Source organism: Ctenopharyngodon idella, chromosome 8, assembly GCF_019924925.1.
Source record: "Ctenopharyngodon idella isolate HZGC_01 chromosome 8, HZGC01, whole genome shotgun sequence".
Classification (NCBI taxonomy): domain Eukaryota; kingdom Metazoa; phylum Chordata; class Actinopteri; order Cypriniformes; family Xenocyprididae; genus Ctenopharyngodon; species Ctenopharyngodon idella.
In genome coordinates, this window is record NC_067227.1 from 30,314,100 (window position 1) to 30,337,249 (window position 23,150).

Below are 23,150 nucleotides of genomic sequence, written 5' to 3' on the forward strand. Positions count from 1 at the left end.
AAAGGTGTTAAAACCACAACTGCTGCTTAAGTTATTCTGCGTGCCGTATAAGGACCATGGTGACTTAATAAGACCTGCTAGGCATTTTGTACCCTAGCAGGTCTTATTAGGTCACTTCAATAGGTTCTTTACTAAGTCCCTTCCTGTTATGTAAGCACAACATAAAATGTTTAGTTTCAGAAGACTCAGAGCTTCTTTCCTGTCTCTCTTTTCATTCTGCAAATATCTCCTTTTGTGCCCTTCTTTTTTTCTATACCCTAATCTTCACAAACTTTGCTACAATCCTTCGGTATTTCTTTTTTTTTAACATTTTATTTAGTAAAAATTGTTGTTACTCAGATTTGATCTCTGACATAATCATCGCTCGTCTGCCTGGATCTCACTGCATCAGTATTTAAAGAAAATGGTAACACTTTACAATAAGGGAACATAAATAATCATATACTAATACCTGAATTAATACTTAATTCAGCATGAACTAATCATGAAACAATGAAGAGCTAACCTTAAAGGGTTAGTTCACCCAAAAATGAAAATTCTGTCATTAATTACTCACCCTCGTGCCGTTCCACACCCGTAAGACCTTCGCTGATCTTCGGAACACAAATTAAGATATTTTTGTTGAAATCCGATGGCTCAGTGAGGCCTACATAGCCAGCAATGACATTTCCTCTGTCAAGATCCATTAATGTACTAAAAACATATTTAAATCAGTTCATGTGAGTACAGTGGTTCAATATTAATATTATAAAGCGACGAGAATATTTTTGGTGCGCCAAAAAAACAAAATAACGACTTATTTAGTGATGGCCGATTTCAAAACACTGCTTCAGGAAGATTCGGAGCGTTGTGAATCAACATGTCGAATCATGATTCGGATCGCGTGTCAAACCGCCAAACTGCTGAAATCACGTGACTTTGGCGCTCCGAACTGCGGGTTCGATACGCTGATTCATTATGCTTTGAAATCGGCCATCACTAAATAATTAGTTATTTTGTTTTTTTTGGCGCACCAAAAATATTCTCGTTGCTTTATAATATTAATATTGAACCACTGTACTCACATGAACTGATTTAAATATGTTTTTAGTACATTAATGGATCTTGGGAGAGGAAATGTCATTGCTCCCTATGTAGGCCTCACGGAGCCATCGGATTTCAACAAAAATATCTCAATTTGCGTTCCGAAGATTAACGAAGGTATTACGGGTGTAAAACGGCATGAGGGTGAGTAATAAATGACAGAATTTTCATTTTTTGGGTGAACTAACCCTTTAACAATGACAGGAGTCATATGGATTAATGCATGAATGATGGCAGCCTTAACTACAGGTTAGTACATGTTTCATAGTTAATGCATTAATTAACATTTATGGCTAAATCAAATCAAACAGCCTCTTTAAGAAGGAATAAGAAGTAATCTGACTTTGAAACAAATTTAAATAATATTATCAGAGATAATATTTAAACTTTTGACTGCAGCTTTGTCATAAACATTACTGAATAGCACAGAATTAATTGATCCTCCTCATCAAATGTAGAAAACACTAAATACACCAATAACTGATCTTAAAAGGTCTTTATCTGTTTTGTGTTGTTCTCTTTCCCTTCAAACTCACCCTACTGCAACTTATGCACAGCTAAATAAAAATTCAAAACCCACAAAGAACATTTGTGGAACAGTTCCCAAAGAAACAACCAAACTTGAATCATGGTCAGTACGTTTGCTGGGTATTAGTACAGTTCAGTCTCCATCAGACGCAGGCCGTGATACTGTACCTCCACTCTGACTTCTTGAAAAGCCACACAACATCACTTAACTGGTCTGAATACTAGTTGTGTTAGTACATGTGTATTTAATAGTAAGTTTATGATAAATAGTGTGGTGGATTTAGTAAGTAGTTAACAGTGAATTAATTATGATGTGCCCTCTCAAGTAAAGTCATGACAAAATAATGCATTAACAAGCCATACTGATGTTAATTAATAATGAGTTAGTAATGATTGGGCCCCTCAAAGTAAAGTCATGACACGATCCACTAACAAAACATTAAATAAAATATGATTAAACATGCAGTAAGAGTGTCATTCCTTTACACCACCAGTACAAAAAAAACAGATGATAATGGTTATCTGGAGTTCTTTTATTTATTTATATTAAACATATATGGATTGAATGATCAGCGCTGTAAAAACTTCTTTTCCTTCTTCAAACCGTTCTTTGATCATTGAAGCCAGTCACAGACAATTCCGATGAGCACGTCAACACAATGGCCAATCAGAGGTGTTTACGAATCCGCTCAACAGCGGTCAAATCGTCACATTTTTTCAATTTCAGGTACCAAAGTCGGTACTTTTGACAACTCTAGTTCAGCAACTTCTGTGCGGCTCGGTCCAAAGATGATCTGAGCCAATTTTGGACAAAATTTGTAGGAGGAGTAGTGAAAAACTGTTTTTCATTTACTTCAATATGGCGGACAGGTACATATAAGTAAAATGACAAATGACGCATCATCAGAATTTACATTAGCCAGGGAACAAAATGGCACTGAGAATACAAATTTTGGACAATGTTGTCAAAAGTTATGTGTTTCAAAAATCCTTATATCTCTGGAACACTAGATGGCATTGTGTTCAAACTTCTCAGGTACCGATATGTCAAATCATTTAAAAGATATTTCAATTTATGACAAAATTCAAAATGCCGACCCAAGGGTTCATCTGATCCTGGCAAAATTGGTATCCTCGGATTCGGCATGACAAAGAATCCACAGATTTTCGGACAAACGGTTTACAAGTTATGAGCAAAAATTGCCATTTTTCAGATCTCACGACCTGTTGGTGGCACTGTTCCCAAATATGGCATGGACCCTCAGATCATGGTTCTGAGCGTACCAATTTTCGCTTCGATTGCTCAAAGTTTGGCTAAGAACCAATTCGAGACATAACTTTTGAACAAAGATGAATAAAATAATCTGTTCAGTCATTTCTGTGCGGCTCCATCCAAAGATCATCTGATCAAATTTTGAAGGAGTAGTGAAAAAAAACTGAATACTGTGCTTCTCAAAATGGCCACTACTGTAATGGGTGGAGTCTTAATGTAAGATGTTGAATGTGATCAGCATGCTGAGAGGAATCAGGTGTACTAAGTTTCATTTTTCTAGAACAAAGTGTTCAAAAGTTATAACCTTTAGAAAAGGGAATTTTTGAACTGGTGGTGGCGCTATAGTGTTGGTCCTAGAGACTATAAAATTGGGTCAATTACTATTCATAACTAGCTCTAAAATAATAGCAAATTTCAGCATTTTCTCATGTTCCGTTGATAGGGCTGCCATAGACTCCCATTGCGGAGGAATAATATTAAGAAAACTAACAATTACAATAGGGGCTTGGCCCCTAATAAATAGATATTAATATGATAAAGAAAATAATCATAAACATTGGGAATTTGGATACACCAGATACCAATACTGCTACTGATGTTTATTAGCTAAATTATTAAATTATTTTAATTTTAGCCATTATAGCCATTCAGTCATCAAAATGGCCATTTTAATATATATATATATATATATTTTTTTTTTTTTGTCCATTCAAGTGCAAAAGAAAAAATGCAGTACTGATGAGCTGTCTGTCAAGTGGCTTTCTGTGCGTGCGTCAGAGATTAAGCCTGTCTAAATACCCACACTTACGGTTTTTGCACTTTCCGGAGTTTGCCTAAAGTGTTTTAAGATTTTTGTTTACTCAATGGTAAACATGTCACTGCGTGATTGTGGTGTTTCATTTTCAAATGTTTTACAAACTACATATAATCTTTGCGGGATACGCTTAGCCTCAAAGATCGTTCCGAAGCGGTATTATAGATATGGATTTAGTGTGCATTAAGTGTACTGCACCTTTTTTTTTTTTTTTGGCATTTTTCAGACCTGTGACAGTCGTGTGCACTTACTTCCTGTCGTGTGCATGCACTCTCAAGTAGTGTGGGTATATAGACAGGCCCTGTGTATTCACAGAGAGCCACTTCACACACAGCGTGAGAACTGAGTTCTCTTTTGCGTCTTATTGCACTTTAATGGTTTAAAATCACTTAAATGCATGATAGCGTGATCATACTGAAACGCTAGCCAAAGGATGCTGGAAAAAAATGGAGGCTGCGTTAATTGCGTTATATATTTCGTTAAACTGGAAAAATAAAAAAAATGAGTTGCAAAATTAACACACACACACACACACACACACACTGGCATTCCTATAATTTGAGGACATTGGTGTAATGGTTTTTATACTGAGCTAATGACATTTTCTAGCCCCTAACCTACCATCACAGAAATAGTTCTGCATTTTTACAAAAAAAAACAATTTAGTATGATTTATAAGCTTTTCTTATGGGGACCAAAAAACAAAAAGTCCCCACAAGGTCGAAAATGATTGGTATTACCATTTGGTCCTCATAGCGTAGGGTTTACCAGGTACACACACACTTCAATTTTAACATAATATTTGATATAAATTTAGCCTAAATTTTAGCCTTTGTTGTATGAATGTCAAAAACTGAACTACAATGGCCTGTGGTTGGTTATGCTGGAGTGTACATCTGAGCCAGACAGCATTAAAATAAAATGTACATGTAATAGTGAGAGAAAATCTTGTTGCTCCACAACTCACTGTAAAAAGTAAATGTAAACTAAGTGTTAAGTGACAAAACATCCAGTAAAATATTAACACAGACAATTGTATTTTTTATACAAGTGAATTCCATAGAGATAAACTTTCTAAATTCACACACAGACAGTGTTTGACACACCATTGACAGGACCTTATTGGGAAAAAGAACACTAATGGATACAATAGGTGCCTCACACCTTCAGTGTTTGGCCCTTGATTACATCACTATTTTGAAGTCATTATGCCTATTTATTCCCTGCTATGTAGAATATTTTTTCCCCAACTGCAACACATTTCTCTAAACTAAATTCAATAATAAAAATAATTAAGGCAACATTCAAAACAGATTTTAATTTAGCCATACAGCAGCACAAAATATCCACCACATTGTTTTCAGCTAACTTTATTAAAATAAATATTAGGAATGCTTGTTTTATCTTCTTTGAAATCATTTTATGTCATCTTGAGGTTGAGGCTGGTTGAAAACCACTGCTATACAAAGTGCCTATGGTGTTTATTAAGTAGTAGATATTTCTGTGTAGTGAATAGTGAACAGTGAGCTGTGTTGTCTTACTGTTTGGGGGGCAGAAGCCCCACTTTCCGTCCGTGTCGAAATCTTTTTCTGTGGAGCACCACAGCCGTCCATCCTTCCTGCCATCCACTGTGCAATCAGTGTACCACTTTCCATTAAACTTAAAAGGGAAATGGCATGGTTTCCCAAAAGAATTACCACCTATACTAGGCCTCTCTGCAGAACAAAGAAATGATATTAGAGGTTTAAGTTTAATTTAGAATAGTTTAAGGATTTGATCTGAAATATTTAAATGACTAAGGAAACAAGTGTTTCACCTAGTTAACATAAGGGAAATTCATAATAGACATATTAGATATAAATGTAACATTTTGCCAGCCATAAGATATTAATGGTTGTCCAAATTTGATATCTGGACGTTTGGTCGTACCTTGATATCCATGAGGACACAAATTTTCTTTGGTTCCATAAATCAGCCAGCGACTCCAATTACCTGTTCCTGTATACAACATCAATTTTGGCTCACAATGTCCATAGTTCAGGTGCAGTGGCTGTCCCTTCAATCCAAACAAGGTCTCATCTTTACATTCCCAGGTTTGCATTGGGCTGAGTTCATTGCAGGGCAGAAGGATAATTTTAGCCCAGTTTTCGATCTTCTCGGCCCCCAAGCAGAGACTAAAAGCGAGGCTGATGATTTGTGAAGAGGAAATCCATCGGAAACGCTGAGCTTTGAAAGATGCATCACATGGCGCAGTCTGCACTACGTTAGCACTCACGGCATACACACATTTGTTGTGGTCCTCATTATAGATAAGGAAGGTACTATCTGAATCTATGGAAAATGATAACAGACACTGTAATAGGCAACTATGTAAAGTTTATTCATAAACAAAATAGGAGAATGTCAAGCTTACTGAAAGTAACCAAGGTTCCCTGAGAGGGAACAAGTGTGGAATATTTTTATTAATTAGAACATAAATAAATCAAGTATAATCAACATGAATATAGCCATTTATGTGAAAAAATTATTGTACTATTATAATCGTGTATCTGACTGTGCAGAGGCCTGTGTAGGAATGGAATGTCCTGTTTTTACACTAGAGAAAATATATGATGAAGTCCCTCATTTCCTACCCACTTTTTGAAAACAACAGACTGAAGTCACAGAGCAAAATGCTAAAAAATATGATAAATAATAGTGACATGTATGAATGTATTAGTCACGCATTGGTATGAGTGATCATGAGTGAGTACAAATCCAAATACAGTCGCTTTGCAAACCAACTCGGCTTTTTATCTCTGATAATAAAGTCTTTTGGCATCAAAACTCCAAGACTTTGAGAGTGATTTTTCACAGAGCCCGCGACAAGATGCTGCTGCTGAGACTGATCGTGCACTTAAAGTCACCATGAAATCAAAATCGACAATCCTTGTTTTTTTTTTATTTAGATAACAAATATTTCGGTATTTATTATAAATGATTGTGCGACGAGCAGGGCGGGCAAGAGCCGTGAGAGAACGACACGAGGCCGGTGGCGCGAGTGTGAACGAGCGTGTTGCACCGGTCTTGAATCTCTCACGGAGGAGCTCCGGAAGTATAAAAGGGGAGCGACGACAGTGAAGGACGAGAGAGGACCAGGCCTGGACTTATTTTATGTTTTTTTTTTTTTATGTTTGTGTGGCCGGCAGACGTCCGTGAGGGTCTGCCGGCATTTTACTTTCGTTTTGTTTGTTTATTTTGAAGATAATTAAAGTTATGTTGAACATTCGCTGGTTTTCATTTTTGGGTGAACTACCTTTAATTTTTTTTTTAATTGCACCTTTAATTTGGCGTGTTGCTATTTTGAGGCAACTGAAAACAACAGCGCCATTTCTCTTTTCTGATGAGATCAAGTTGAAAAAGGAATTAAGTGTTTGCTGTTATTTTCATCTGTGTCTGGTCTTTCTATGAATATTAACAAATGTGAGCTCATGACTCTATAGGTTCCTGTACGTTTATATCTGTTTGCAATATTGTTATTGAAATGTGATTTTTTATAATAAGATACACATAAAGATTTCTTGTTCTCTTGTGTATAATCAGTTTCTCTCCCTATAATTGTACCAATTGGAATAATAAATGTATAAAAAGGGAATAATTTGGGTTAAACAACTCATTAAAAATAAGGGGGTTTATACAATCATACTAAATTAATTCATATTTATAATTTCTCAATTGATCCTATCCAATATTCAGTGATATAACATGCAATTCCCAGTGAATTTTTGAGTCTTATAGAGTGTTAAGATTATTCTTCGCAATCAGTTAAAGAATGTACTTCCTGTAGTTCCACTATAACAGATATTTCAGTCAAGTAAAATTGTCCCAATTTTAAATTGCACTTTAATTTTTGTTAGTTGTTAATATAGACTTATCACTCATATAGAAGTAGCGATGATGTACTATAGCTGTTTCTGAAGGGTAAACTGTGGTACCATTGACCGGCGAATGAGTACAAAAGAAGGCAACAATGAAATTGACTCCTATCCTCACACTTTCAAATATTTTGACAGAAAAGTGTATAGATTAAAGTCATTAGATGATTCACCTGTTGTTAAATGGTAATCTGGGTCCCATGCATCAGATGAAACTGTACAAACACACAGCAAAACATTTATTGATTCCTGTCCTTCTTCATAGTAGATAGGCACAAAATCTGAGGCAAAGAAATATAATTCACTTACTGAAAGATGACCAAAGGACCAATAAAAGGATATAAAGCAAGTTCATGATGTCATAGATTAGAGAGCTACAGCTTTCTGAGACACTCGCGTAGCACCAACTGAGACTGATATAGTGATTTCCTGTCTTAAAAACAAAAAATGCAGAGTATGTAGCAAAGTAGAAGTACCTCTCAAGAGATATTAAGCCTGTTGTTTTCCAACGAAGGCTGACATAATGCTATCTTTAATACATTTGGGTTGCAACAGGAAATTGCCCAATTAGGTACAAATTTACCATAGCATTTTTTTTTTTTTAATTTTTGTCATTTTGAATGAAGGGTGATGACATATTTATTTGGGGATGATGAGCAGCTGCCACATTCCATCCAGCTCTTCCCTTACAGCTGCTGCAACTACATCTGAAAGATGCCAGACAGAAACTCAAAACTATAGCTACAAGCAGCGATGACGGGCCCAAGCCCTGGTACCTGTGGACAACTATGCATGGCAGCCAATGATCATTTAAAGCGAGTAAATGTAAAAGAACTATGTCAAAATCATTTGAATATGCCACATTTACTGCAGCCAGCTGGTGCCACTCTGACCATGAACCACAACAGCCACATCTATGAGATCCATTAAATTTAGATGAATTTCATGTCATAGGATGTTACAGGTCACTTTCAAATGAGTGTGAAGTTGTCATTTGCAGCTCAAACTTTTGTAAGTCCATAATTATTTATCTTAAGGTTTTTAAAAAAATATATTTTTAGCAAGCTTCTTATTAAACTATTTATATAAAACTATATTGTCAGTGCACTACAAATAAACTGGTTCTATGCTTTAATTTTGTTATTCAAATTGATAGAAAAAGAGAAGGGAGGGTATGGCTGCTACCATTGTCTGTTAGCTAGTTTTGTGATTTATCACTGGCTGTTGTGAATGAGAAAAAACAGAGACACTCATTTTGATGTGAGAAACAAGCTTTATTGTTAACAACTGTATACAAGCTTTAATTTTCCTACTCCACAGCTCTCTAGATTCTGCATAGTTAACGCTGCGCTGTTCAAAGTGCAGTCTGGAATAAAAGATCCCCCATTTACAAACCCGATTCCAAAAAAGTTGGGACACTGTACAAATTGTGAATAAAAAAGGAATGCAATAATTTACAAATCTCATAAACTTATATTTTATTCACAATAGAATATAGATAACATATCAGATGTTGAAAGTGAGACATTTTGAAATGTCATGCCAAATATTGGCTCATTTTGGATTTCATGAGAGCTACACATTCCAAAAAAGTTGGGACAGGTAGCAATAAGAGGCCGGAAAAGTTAAATGTACATATAAGGAACAGCTGGAGGACCAATTTGCAACTTATTTGGTCAATTGGCAACATGATTTGGTATAAAAAGAGCCTCTCAGAGTGGCAGTGTCTCTCAGAAGTCAAGATGGGCAGAGGATCACCAATTCCCCCAATGCTGCGGCGAAAAATAGTGGAGCAATATCAGAAAGGAGTTTCTTAGAGAAAAATTGCAAAGAGTTTGAAGTTATCATCATCTACAGTGCATAATATCATCCAAAGATTCAGAGAATCTGGAACAATCTCTGTGCGTAAGGGTCAAGGCCGGAAAACCATACTGGATGCCTGTGATCTTCGGGCACTTAGACGGCACTGCATGACATACTGAATGCTACTGTAATGGAAATCACAACATGGGCTCAGGAATACTTCCAGAAAACATTGTCGGTGAACACAATCCACCGTGCCATTCGCCGTTGCTGGCTAAAACTCTATAGGTCAAAAAAGAAGCCATATCTAAACATGATCCAGAAGCGCAGGCGTTTTCTCTGGGCCAAGGCTCATTTAAAATGGACTGTGACAAAGTGGAAAACTGTTTTGTGGTCAGACGAATCAAAATTTAAAGTTCTTTTTGGAAAACTGGGACGCCATGTCATCCGGACTAAAGAGGACAAGGACAGCCCAAGTTGTTATCAGCGTTCAGTTCAGAAGCCTGCATCTCTGATGGTATGGGGTTGCATGAGTGCGTGTGGCATGGGCAGCTTACACATCTGGAAAGGCACCATCAATGCTGAAAGGTATATCCAAGTTCTAGAACAACATATGCTCCCATCCAGACGTCGTCTCTTTCAGGGAAGACCTTGCATTTTCCAACATGACAATGCCAGACCACATACTGCATCAATTACAACATCATGGCTGCGTAGAAGAAGGATCCGGGTACTGAAATGGCCAGATCTTTCACCCATAGAAAACATTTGGCGCATCATAAAGAAGAAGATGCAACAAAGAAGACCTAAGACAGTTGACAGTTGTCTCCTCAGTCCCCAGACATTTGCAGACTGTTATAAAAAGAAGAGGGGATGCCACACAGTGGTAAACATGGCCTTGTCCCAACTTTTTTGAGATGTGTTGATGCCATGAAATTTAAAATCAACTTATTTTTCCCTTAAAATGATACATTTTCTCAGTTTAAACATTTGATATGTCATCTTTGTTGTATTCTGAATAAAATATTGAAATTTGAAACTTCCACATCATTGCATTCCTTTTTTATTCACAATTTGTACAGTGTCCCAACTTTTTTGGAATCGGGTTTGTAGATTATTCAGCCTGTGTCTGGTGTCATCACTAATTCACATCCCGTGGTACAAATACAATAAAAAAGGCCAATTTTTAATTTATATTTTTACAGTAAATGTTTCTCCTCTTCAGGTCTGCTCTTCTCTCTTCAGAAAGTCTTCTGATTATTTATGCATCCATATAGTCATTGACTGTAACAGTTGTGGTGTGGTTGATGGAGTCTGTGTTAACAAAAGTACAAAGAGATCACTGGGTTAGTCTACTGAAGATAAAGACTGATCAAATCTAATCCTGAACACATCAGAAACACAGTCTGGACATCAAACCTCATCAGATCATCAAGAAAAAATATTATAATATGTATTAATGGATTTGTCTTCAATTGCACATCAGAGTGCAAGAATGCACCTCACAACTGGTGTGAGATTTTTATTTGAAACACCTGCAGGAAACTATATTGAGCTCTGACTGTAGGCATAATGTGTGATGGTATTACAGTCGTCAGCAAAAAGATTGAGGAAGAGAAGTTCTGTTCATTCACTGGCGTCTTCAGCTCAGAAAACTAAAGCCTGAATGTTAGTCTTTGAGCTTCTTGTAAAGAAACTTTAGCATTCAAAATAGAGTGTGATTGAGCCAGTAATTAAATCTATATAATAATGAATTTTGAGATGCTCTCAGCACATTGTGTATGCATTTTCATTATTTTCATTTTTAGATTTTGATCTGACTGTGAGTAACTGGTGAAACACACACCTTTAGCTTTGCTCCTGATGGTGGTCACGATCACTGCTGCAGTCATGATGACGAGACCAACAGCAATGAAGGAGGAAAAGCAGATGTAGAATAAAGATACTCCTTCCTCATGATCATCCAAGACTGCAGGGAAATGCAGAAAAACAGGAACAAAGATGAATGCACTGAAATATACTCAGACACTACAGAGGTCAGCTGCTTATAATGTTGGCTATATTTAAATGGCTAATTATGAATTTATGTACATTTGGCATCTTGTACAAAAGCATGTGAAAGAAAAAAGAATTGTTTTTTAAAATGGAAATGAATTACAACCCCCTCAGTGTCTCTCAGGCTCAGTGTGATATAGATGTTCGGATATGAAAACAGATCAGTGTAACAGTGGAGCCTCTTTTTGAGTGGAATATGCGTGTTGTTACAAAATATGAAAATACAAACATATACAAATATTGGAGCAACTAAATAAAAATAATTTTGGTCACACTTTAGTTTAGGGTCCAATTCTCACTATTTACTACGGCTTTTGCCACAATTAACTCCTAATTACTGCTTATTAATAGTTATTAAGGTAGTTGTTAAGTTTAGGATTAAGGGATGTAGAATATGGACATGCAGAATAGGGCATAATATGTGCTTTATAAATACTAATAAACAGCCAATATCCTAGTAATATGCATGCTAACAAACAACTAGTTAATAGTGAGAATTGGACCCTAAACTCTGGCACAGTTTATTCCATGTTGCCTCTAAAATGACATGGCATGTACCAGTAGGGATTATAGCTGCCTCTAAATATAAAAGGGACACAAAGTACTTTGATTTTATTTTTAACAGCTCATGTATTTTATGATCATAACACTAACACTCAATCTTAGAAGAAAGGTTTCTATAAAGAACTTTAAAGGGTTCTATCAGGTGCTTCATATTTATAGGGGTTCCCATCATGGGGTCATTATATTTAAATATTTAATTATTTCATTTTTTATTTTGACTAATTTAATGAATTAAACAGTGTGTAAACATACTTTCTCAACACAGAAGTTTTAAATAAACAAGAAAGTATTATGTAATCATTTAAGATATTTCTTTCCCTATATAAACCTTTTTGGCATAAAGCATTATTTAAAATGAGGTCAAACCTCTAAGGTTTTAGATTGAACATTGTACCTATTTTATATTGGTAAACTGTTGTTGTAACATTTACTGGTAAATTGGTTACAAAAAGAGAGCAAAAATTAAATGGACTTCTATCCTCATTTTAAAATATTTTGACAGAAAAGTGTATTAAAGTGAGATATGAGATGATTCATCTGTCACTGAAGTAGTAACAGTAGTTTGCCATGCATGAGGAGAATCTTTACAAAACAGAGCAAAATTATATTGACTGCTATCCTTGCACTTTAAAATATTTTAAAATATATTAGAAAACATGTTTAACAGATGCTAACAACATCATAATAGACATATTAGATATGAATTTAACATTTTGGCAGCCTTACGTCTTAATTGTTGTCCACATTTGTTATCTGTTAGGTGGACTTTTGGTCGTACCTTGATATCCACAAGAACACAAATTTTCTTTGGTCCCATAAATCAGCCAGCGACTAAAAGGACCTGTTCCTGAATACAACCTCATATTTGTCTTATCTTCTTTATATCCATAGTTCAGGTGCAGTGGCTGTCCCTTCAATCCAAACAAGGTCTCATTTTTACATTCCCAGGTTTGCACTGGGCTGAGTTCATTGCAGGGCAGAAGGATAATTTCGACCCAGTCTTCGATCTTCTCGGCTCCCAAGCAGAGATTAAAAGCGAAGCTGATGATTTGTGAAGAGGAAATCCATCGGAAACGCTGAGCTTTGAAAGATGCATCACATGGCGTATTCTGCACTTCAGTAGCATTCACGGCATACACACATTTGTTCTGGTCCTCATTGTAGATAAGGAAGTAGGAGCTGTTACTATCTGAATCTATGAAAAATGATATCAGACACTGTAAAAAGCAGGGCATTTCTTAGTGTGTACAGTTTATTTAATGATGTTTTATTAACAAAGTTCGGGAGGAGCAGGTTCATATTGAATATTCAATATTCACATGGAATATTGAATATTGACAGAAAAGAAAGATAATAAACCTGTATAGTAATCTGGGTAATGCACCATGCATCAGATGAATCTTTACAAAAGCATAGCAAAAATTCTATTGACTTCTTTCAGTAGATAGACACAAAATCTGAGGCAAAGAAATGTGATCTACTTACTGGAAGCTGACCATAGGACCAATAAAAGGATATAAAGCAAGTTCATGCTGTCATAGATTAGAGAGCTACAGCTTTCTGAGACACTCGCCTGACAGTGACTGAGTCTGACAATGACTTCCTCTGTCTTAACAAGAAAAAATGCAGAGTATGTAGCAAAGCAGAAATGCCTCTCAAGTCTACTGTTTACAAACTAAGGCTGACATAATGCCATGCTTCTAATTTGTGGTAATAAAAGATTTAAAATAGAACAATAGATGCACCTGAGAAACGCATGCACAATATGTTCATAGATCTTCACAGTTTATAGATACTTACGAACAAATTTTTTTTATTGCGGCTGTTTAGACATGCAGCTTCCAACCATCAGCTCGGACCACACAACCACAAGCTTACAGATGCACATTTTAGGCACGTCTGTGTATCACATATAGCACACAAGTTCTGACAAAAAAGAAAAAAGAAAACCCTTATATTTTAATATGTATGACTTTAAGAAGTCCTTATGTATGCACCACGTAATGGCTGGAGGATATCAAATAATAGAGGAGCTTCCCATCCAGCCGCTGTAACTACAACTAACTGCAACAGTTATGAACTGCTTCTTAACAGACATCCTGAATATTGTTTATCAGCCCCTACAGCAAGGAATTTTTCCAAACAAACTGCTAGGTTTGACCCTGCTGAAGAAAAGTAATATTGATTCTTTTGTGCTCGGCAACTACAAAAAAATCTTTAATCTTCCATTTCTTGGCAAAATCTTGGTAAAGTTTTTCAGAACTTGGCTATCCTTGTTCTTTTAGATCCGAATGCTGCTTTTGACACCGTTGATCATGAGATTCCACTCGACCAATACCAGAACTGGGTCGGCCTATCAGCTCCTGTAGCTGGTTCAGATCCTAAGCAGCAGAGAATATGTTACACTGGGTACCTACACCTCCAGGCGTTACATCTTATCTTGTGGTGTTCCTCAAGGCTCAAGTTTGAGTCCTCTATTATTGAACCTACACATGCTTCCTTTAGCTATTAATCAGTACAATATTTCATTTCACCAGTATGCAAATGACAAGCTGCTGGACTGCATAGAGAGCAAAGAATTGTGGATGTCACAGAACTTTCTACAGCTAAACAAAGATAAAACAGAGGTACTTGTTATCGATAATGACGAATGGAGAACATCTATTGCTCCATATCTTGACTTTTTATCATTAAAAGTCAGTAATCAGGTAAAGAACTTAGTTTGACAGTTTTATGAGCAATGTTACTAAATGATGTTTTATTAACAAGATTCGGGAGGAGCAGGTTCAGATAATTAATCTAATTAGCACAAGTGGAGAACATTCAGTTAATCAACTCAACCAATGACAAGAGGTATAAATACAGCAGACTTACCTCTGTTCTTCTGAGAGTTTATCAGCATCCCTCCTCCACTCCATCTCCTCACTTCTAGTTCTATCTATTTTTACCACAACCAGTGGGTGGTTCTTTGGCGTAGACCCCGTCTGTAGCACACATCCTGAGGGTTGTAGGCTCTGCATTTCCTGCCTGGAGATAAAGGCAGGGGCGTAGCGGACCCCCTGGGAGGTATGGACAGGGACCATCCTGGTAGTGGTGGGGAGGATGGGGGTGGAGGTTGGCGTCAGAATCTGCGAACTCAGACATGTGTAAGTACCGATCTTTTATACTCCAAGTGTTAGATAATGATTGGTTAGATCTAAACTAATAAGTAACGTAACATTAGAGTCTTCCCGGCAGAACTTAGCTTTCATGTACATGTGAACTCGTGAAAACAGCATATAATCACCTCAGAAACATATTCTCTTTCCTTCTGACAATGAGAAACTTGTTCATGCATTTGTTACATCTAGACTTGACTACTGCAATAGCATTTTTCTGGGTTACCAAAGAGCTCTATTAAACACTTGAGTTTAGAACGCAGCTGCATGAATACTAATTCGCTCTAAAAAGAGAAATCACATCACTCCTACAATCAGATCCCTTCACTGGCTGTCTGTATCATTCAGAATTGATTCGAGATACTTACTTTTTAAATGTCTTCATGGTACTGCCCCAGTATACCTTATTAATTCCTTAAATAAACATATTCCAGCAAAAACGCTCCAGACATCCAATAGTTACAACAAAAAAAAAAACACGGCTAAAAACTGGCGAGTCAGCCTTTAGTCATTTCGGTCCCAAGCAGAAACTCTCTTCCTGACAACCTATAAGCAATCGACTTACTATGCACTTTTATCTTTTAAGTATCTCAAAACACTTGTTCACTGTAGGGCCTTTCCATCCTTGATTTATTGCTAGGACAATAAATGATGTTTTATTAACAAAGTTTGGGAGGAACACGTTCAAGTTGCCTGTCCAATCGGCACGAGAGGAGGCATACATTGCTGACTTACCTACGTTCCTCGACAGTTTTCTGCATCCCTCCACCACCCCGTCTCCTCACACTCACATGGTTACTATAGCCAGGGATACGGGGGAATACTCTGGGTTCGGGCCAAATTCCGAGCTCTGAGCCCTCCCCTTGGACATCACACCAAATATGTATACGTTTTATTCTATCTGATTATTAGTGTGAACTTGTGAAACCCCATTCTCTGAACAAAATTCTCAAAGGCCTAAACCCATTTGTTGGATAAATCACTCTTTCTGAACAACATTAAACTAGTCCAGGAAGTTAGACAGCATTTGCAAATCTCACTCACATTCTCACTCACTAAAACACATTTCACTGTGATGCACTTGTGTTGCAAAACGGTAAACACAAGTGGCAAACATCATCGTTTACACACATTGACTCAAAATTGTTCACACTTGTTTCTAATGATGTGATCAAACCAACCATATAAAATATAAGCCAGCTCAGAGTGCTCAGGTGGCACAGGTGCACTGAATGTTGGCATGAACAATGGATGGAAACAATCTGAGAAGGAGAGGAGGAAGAGTATGTGTAAGAGGAAGAGGATGAGGAAGAGCAAGGTGTAGAGAGTGTTGTCGAGGCTGAGCCCAACGTGAAGACGTAATGCTGAGCAGAATTAATCTCTCATTGACTTTGATTTTGCAGTTGCACAACATTTGAGAGTACTGTAATTGGCATTCAATACTATGCATACAGTATTCAATTCAATACTATTGTAACAAGTCCACTGAAGGCGAGTTTGAAGGTGAACCCAAGTGCAGCTTTATTTAACATAAACGTGAACTAAAAACAAACACTTGACTTAAACTCACCAACAGCAGGGTAGAAAAACAGTGAAAAACACTAGAAAAGAAAAGTTCACCAAAGAGTTGTATATGAACTTGGTATGCAGCACAATACAGTATTTCATTACAGTATACAGTAGCAGTTTCTTGGTCTTCTGACAAAAGACTTTCTATACATACTTTCCCTAGGCAGTCATTTCTCAGTTCAGTACATGTAAAAAATTGGCCTCAAATCAATTTGAAACTCATGAGTTTGATGGTATACAACATGAGCTACAGTTTACTTTACAAAGTGAAATGTCCCTCATCTAAAGTACTGTTACTACGTACTGTAATTATACTGTATATTAAAACCCCTGTAGATGATACTTGCAGCTCTCTCTCCAGTGTTAGCATTCATTTTCTAAAGCACAATCACCTGTGCTTCTTATCCTGATTCATCACCTGTTTATATTATCCTGAGATTCTGATTGGTTTGTCAGTTTTGCTACTCCATGTTTAATAAATGTGTTTTACTCGAGTCACAGTGTGATGCCTGAGTTAATTATATTATGTGTTTGTGTTTTCTGAACAATACGGAGCCCCTAAAGGGACATGGTGAAGAAAAAGAAAATGAGATGGGAGGAAAAATTATTTGGCAATGTTTTTGTGTAACTTCCTATTTTTTTCTCCTCTTATCGCTAGTAAAGCAGTAAAGACTTGCATCGCTTCTCTTGTGGCTCATCGAATGAAAATTACAACCAAAAGCTGACAATGTGGCATCGTATATTATATTCTGAGTTGTGTTGCGTTAAAAATAGCAATATGACAGTGTCAGTAGAGCAGTGAGTGCAACCATTTGACATCATCGACATAGAACGCAAACAAAATGGTGCCGCCCATTGTCCAAATCGGTCCAAATATGTCATGGATTTTTTAAATAACGTAAATCTTTCATGGGTTTTCTACTACATATTTCAGTAAGAGACATCATTTACGTTATATTACGCCATACAAGTCTTAACACCAGGGGTTCACTTTAAGGGGCGTGAAAATGTAAAGTTGATGTCCCTACAATAACAGACCGGCGTGCGTATAATAAATTATTCATTCAAGAATGTTATGCAAGTTTACTGCAACAATGGAGCCGCGAACTTCACATACTTTTGAAAATACAACGTTTAGCTCATCCTGGTAAACACTCATTGTCACAGTTGTAAACACGACGGCGTTCTTCTTCTACAAGGGGGTTTGGCATCATGGCGTTTGTTTCTAGGCGGACCATTAAAGAACGCGACACACATGTCTCCCGGACATCCTGTAGAATTCAACCAACCAGATGACGACTTTGAAACTCCTGAAGTGTTTCCAGATAAGTGTGTCATGTGCATCAGACGTTCAGCCAACTGTCCGTGGGTGTGATGTCTGAGGCTGAGACTAATCACAACTATGCAGTGTTTTCAACAACATAATGTTTTTTTGTTTTTTTTTTAGGTTTCAGACATTTAAATATACATAAGTACTAGTAAAACAATACATTTAGAGTTTGTAAAATACACACTGATGTCTATGGAAGCAGCAATAACAATCAATTCAAATATAATTTGCCGACGTCTTTTATTCATATCAGACACGCATAGTGTAAGTAACTATAAAGTTTACTCTATTTTTTCTCCCAGTTCACCAGCCACTTACTTACATGGATTTCGGGAGAAACTGATTAATTCTCGCGCTGTAAATCTGACTGACAGGACTCTCTGACCTGCTGCGCAAACAAACATGGCGGCGCCCATCTCGCATTATAGATCAAGATCATTTATTAACGTTTTTAAACGACAAAACACACTCACTTACACATATTTGAGAATCGGAATATCAGACATGGTAAGCAAATATTTTGAATAAAAAAGGAGAAACAAAATAAAAGCGATACATCTGTCATACAGTGTTATTGTGGCTGCGGTGACAAGCATGAAGGGTCGCCATGAAAACAATAACCGTGCTTTCACACCGCCGCCAGCGAGAGCGTCAAAGTGACAGGAAGTCATTCATTTTCAATGTGAGCCGGCGGCAAGCTCCGGCGAGAGCGGCGCGGCGCGTCTTGGACGGTGAGAGCGTCGAGGAGAGTTGAAGTCAGGTCAAGTTTTTTATTTAGGATATTACATTTTTTGATCCTTCATTTCCATGATCTAAAGAATTAAATGGTTGTTGTCATTTGAAAGTGTGCAGGCCTACTTGCATTATTATGCTGTTATATTATGATTATATATTCAGTGGCATAAAATGGTCTTAAAATGACAATAATATCATTTATCGCAATTATTTCTGAAACAACATATAGCACAACAAAAAGTAGTTATCATGACAGGCCTAATTCAAAGAATCCTTTCTCTTTCACATGTCTGTATACTGTACACACACAAATACAGTTTGGGTTGTTGTAACTGTGTGTTGTGTGATGTGGACACACTAGAAAAATAACACTCAAGAATTTTCTGTATTTCTGCAGGTTTTTTGAACTGTACTTCCTCTTTCTTTTAAGCAAATAGTCCATTATTACAAATATATATAGACTGTTTGTCATTCATTTCCCAGTTCCTAAAAAAATGCCACCTTGTATCTTTTTTGTTGTTGTTGTTGCACGTATTTTGTTGCATGTTAGTTAATGTATCATTAATTGTTATTAACATCTGCAATTCACATTCTCTAGAAATTCAAGTAATCCTTATGATCGTAATGTAAGAAACATTTGTAATATAACATAGAGCTACTGCCCTCTGCTGTATGTAGACAGAAATCAAAGCTACAGCAATAAGTGAAGCATTTATTTTTATATTCATTCATTCATTTAGTAGAAATTTTTATCTTAACGTACATTTTATCTAAACATATATAACAAATATAAAGAGGAATGTTACAGCATAAGCAATTAATCATAATGAGTAAGTAACTTGAACATTGCTGCAAAAGGTTAACTGAATTAATATGTTTTCCCTTATATTTTTACAGTAAAAGTTTGGGTAACACTTTACAATGAGGTCTCATTTGTTAACATTAGCTAATGCATTAACTAACATAAACTAATGATATATATATATTTTACAGCATTTATTAACCTTATTATTGCTAGTTAATAAAAATGTTCTTTTAGTTCACAGTGCATTAACTAATGTTAACATATACAACTTTATAATTATTGTTCATTCTTAGTTCATGTTAACTAAAGTAGTTAACTAATGTTAACAAATGAAAACTTATGAGCAGTGTTACCAAAGTTTCTTTGTTTTTCTTCTTCTTTTTTTTCTTCAGGTCTGCTCTTCTCTCTTCAGAAAGTCTTCTGATTATTTATGCATCCATGTAGTTATTGTCTGTAACAGTTGTGGTGTGGTTGATGGAGTCTGTGTTAACAAAAGTGTACAAAGAGTTCACTGGGTTAGTCTGTGTGCTGGAAAACTACTGAAGATAAAGATCAAATCTAATCCTGAACACAAACTCAACAGAAACACAGTCAGGACACCAAACCTCATCAGATCATCATCACATCAAGGACAAATATGATCATAATATGTATTAATGCCAGAATTGTCTTTGCATGTCAAAATGCATCTCATACCTACAACTGGTGAGATTTTAATATAGAAACATTTGCAGGAAACTACAAACCCGATTCCAAAAAAGTTGGGACACTGTACAAATTGTGAATAAAAAAGGAATGCAATAATTTACAAATCTCATAAACTTATATTTTATTCACAATAGAATATAGATAACATATCAAATGTTGAAAGTGAGACATTTTGAAATGTCATGCCAAATATTGGCTCATTTTGGATTTCATGAGAGCTACACATTCCAAAAAAGTTGGGACAGGTAGCAATAAGAGGCCGGAAAAGTTAAATGTACATATAAGGAACAGCTGGAGGACCAATTTGCAACTTATTAGGTCAATTGGCAACATGATTGGGTATAAAAAGAGCCTCTCAGAGTGGCAGTGTCTCTCAGAAGTCAAGATGGACAGAGGATCACCAATTCCCCCAATGCTGCGGCGAAAAATAGTGGAGCAATATCAGAAAGAAGTTTCTCAGAGAAAAATTGCAAAGAGTTTAAAGTTATCATCATCTACAGTGCATAATATCATCCAAAGATTCAGAGAATCTGGAACAATCTCTGTGCGTAAGGGTCAAGGCCGGAAAACCATACTGGATGGCCGTGATCTTAGACGGCACTGCATCACATACAGAAATGCTACTGTAATGGAAATCACAACATGGGCTCAGGAATACTTCCAGAAAACATTGTTGGTGAACACAATCCACCGTGCCATTCGCCGTTGCTGGCTAAAACTCTATAGGTCAAAAAAGAAGCCATATCTAAACATGATCCAGAAGCGCAGGCGTTTTCTCTGGGCCAAGGCTCATTTAAAATGGACTGTGGCAAAGTGGAAAACTGTTTTGTGGTCAGACGAATCAAAATTTAAAGTTCTTTTTGGAAAACTGGGACGCCATGTCATCCGGACTAAAGAGGACAAGGATAGCCCAAGTTGTTATCAGCGTTCAGTTCAGAAGCCTGCATCTCTGATGGTATGGGGTTGCATGAGTGCGTGTGGCATGGGCAGCTTACACATCTGGAAAGGCACCATCAATGCTGAAAGGTATATCCAAGTTCTAGAACAACATATGCTCCCATCCAGACGTCATCTCTTTCAGGGAAGACCTTGCATTTTCCAACATGACAATGCCAGACCACATACTGCATCAATTACAACATCATGGCTGCGTAGAAGAAGGATCCGGGTACTGAAATGGCCAGATCTTTCACCCATAGAAAACATTTGGTGCATCATAAAGAGGAAGATGCGACAAAGAAGACCTAAGACAGTTGAGCAACTAGAAGCCTGTATTAGACAAGAATGGGACAACATTCCTATTCCTAAACTTGAGCAACTTGTCTCCTCAGTCCCCAGACATTTGCAGACTGTTATAAAAAGAAGAGGGGATGCCACACAGTGGTAAACATGGCCTTGTCCCAACTTTTTTGAAATGTGTTGATGCCATGAAATTTAAAATCAACTTATTTTTCTCTTAAAATGATACATTTTCTCAGTTTAAACATTTGATATGTCATCTATGTTGTATTCTGAATAAAACATTGAAATTTTAAACTTCCACATCATTGCATTCCTTTTTTATTCACAATTTGTACAGTGTCCCAACTTTTTTGGAATCGGGTTTGTATATTGAGCTCTGACAGTAGGCATAATGTGTGAAGCCAGCCGTCAGCAATACGACTGAGGAAGAGAAACTCTGTTCACTGACTTGCATCTTCAGCTCAGAAAACTAAAGCCTGCGTGTTCTTGTAAGGAATCTTTAGCAGCCAAAATAAAGGATGATTGAGCCAGTAATAAAATCTATAACAAAGCATTTTGAGATGCTCTCAGCACATTGTGTATGCATTTTCATTATTTTCATTCTTAGATTTTGATCTGACTGTGAGTAACTGGTGAAACACACACCTTTAGCTTTGCTCCTGATGGTGGTCACGATCACTGCTGCAGTCATGATGACGAGACCAACAGCAATGAAGGAGGAAAAGCAGATGTAGAATAAAGATACTCCTTCCTCATGATGATCCAAGACAGCAGGGAAATGCAGAAAAACAGGAACAAAGATGAATGCACTGAAATATACTCAGCTATCAGCTATACTGTTGTACCTGTCGGTGCATGGTTATTTAGGTACCATGCATCAGATGAATCTGTACAAAAACCCTCCCCTCCCCCCTCAGTGTGTTTACAAATACAAATCTATAGAAATCTATAGAAAACTCTTTCTATATACTTTCTATATATTGTAATCATTATGATAAAAATTACCTTAGAACTGTACTTTTCTGACATATGGACATTATTTCGACACAGTCACCTCTGATAACCGATTACTCTGAATTGTAATGTGGATATCCCTGGGTTATGTGCAAATGCATTTTCTGTAGAGCTGCTTTGAAAAGATATGTATTGTGAAAAGCGATATACAAATAAATGTGAATGAGATTAAAGTCGATAGAAATGCGTCTGTCACTGAATTCGTAGTAGTAGTATGCCATGCATGAGGAGAATCTGTACAAACACACAGCAGAATTACATTATCCTTACACTATTTTGACAGAAATGTTTATTGTTTAAAGTCATTAGATGATTCACCTGTCACTGAAGTAGTATCAGTAGTATGCCATGCATGAGGGGAATCTGCTCAAAAACAAAACAAAATTGTATTTTAAAATATTTTGGAATATTATATATGAATACTAACAGAAAAGTGTATATATATTAAAGTCATTAGATGTCGTTATATGGTTATATGCATCAGATGAATCTGTACAAAAACAGTTTTTGATTCCTGTCCTTACCCCCCTCCCCCCTCAGTGTCTCTCAGGCAAA

General features: G+C 36.6%; 2 protein-coding genes across 3 annotated transcripts in view; both read right to left on the reverse strand.

Annotated features, from left to right (window-relative positions):
• The window catches only part of LOC127517066 (matrix metalloproteinase-9-like), a 43,339-nt gene extending 37,320 nt beyond the window's left edge, over positions 1 to 6,019 (reverse strand). Inside the window, exons 1-2 of the mRNA XM_051902166.1 lie at positions 5,628 to 6,019; positions 5,240 to 5,413 (exon numbers count right to left, since the gene is read on the reverse strand). Of these exons, the coding sequence (XP_051758126.1) occupies positions 5,240 to 5,413; positions 5,628 to 5,799 (346 nt within the window). The 5' untranslated portion in view covers positions 5,800 to 6,019. The remainder of the gene's footprint in view (positions 1 to 5,239; positions 5,414 to 5,627) is intronic.
• Positions 6,020 to 8,865: 2,846 nt separating this feature from the next.
• Positions 8,866 to 23,150, reverse strand: part of LOC127517070 (uncharacterized) — a 29,030-nt gene continuing 14,745 nt past the window's right edge. The window contains exon 8 of one of the 2 annotated variants that reach the window (XR_007931183.1): positions 8,866 to 10,729. The gene's annotated coding sequence lies outside the window, so the exon portion shown is untranslated. Of the gene's footprint in view, positions 10,730 to 19,612; positions 20,113 to 23,150 lie in introns of those variants that run through there. The other variant, XR_007931182.1, reaches the window with a different exon arrangement.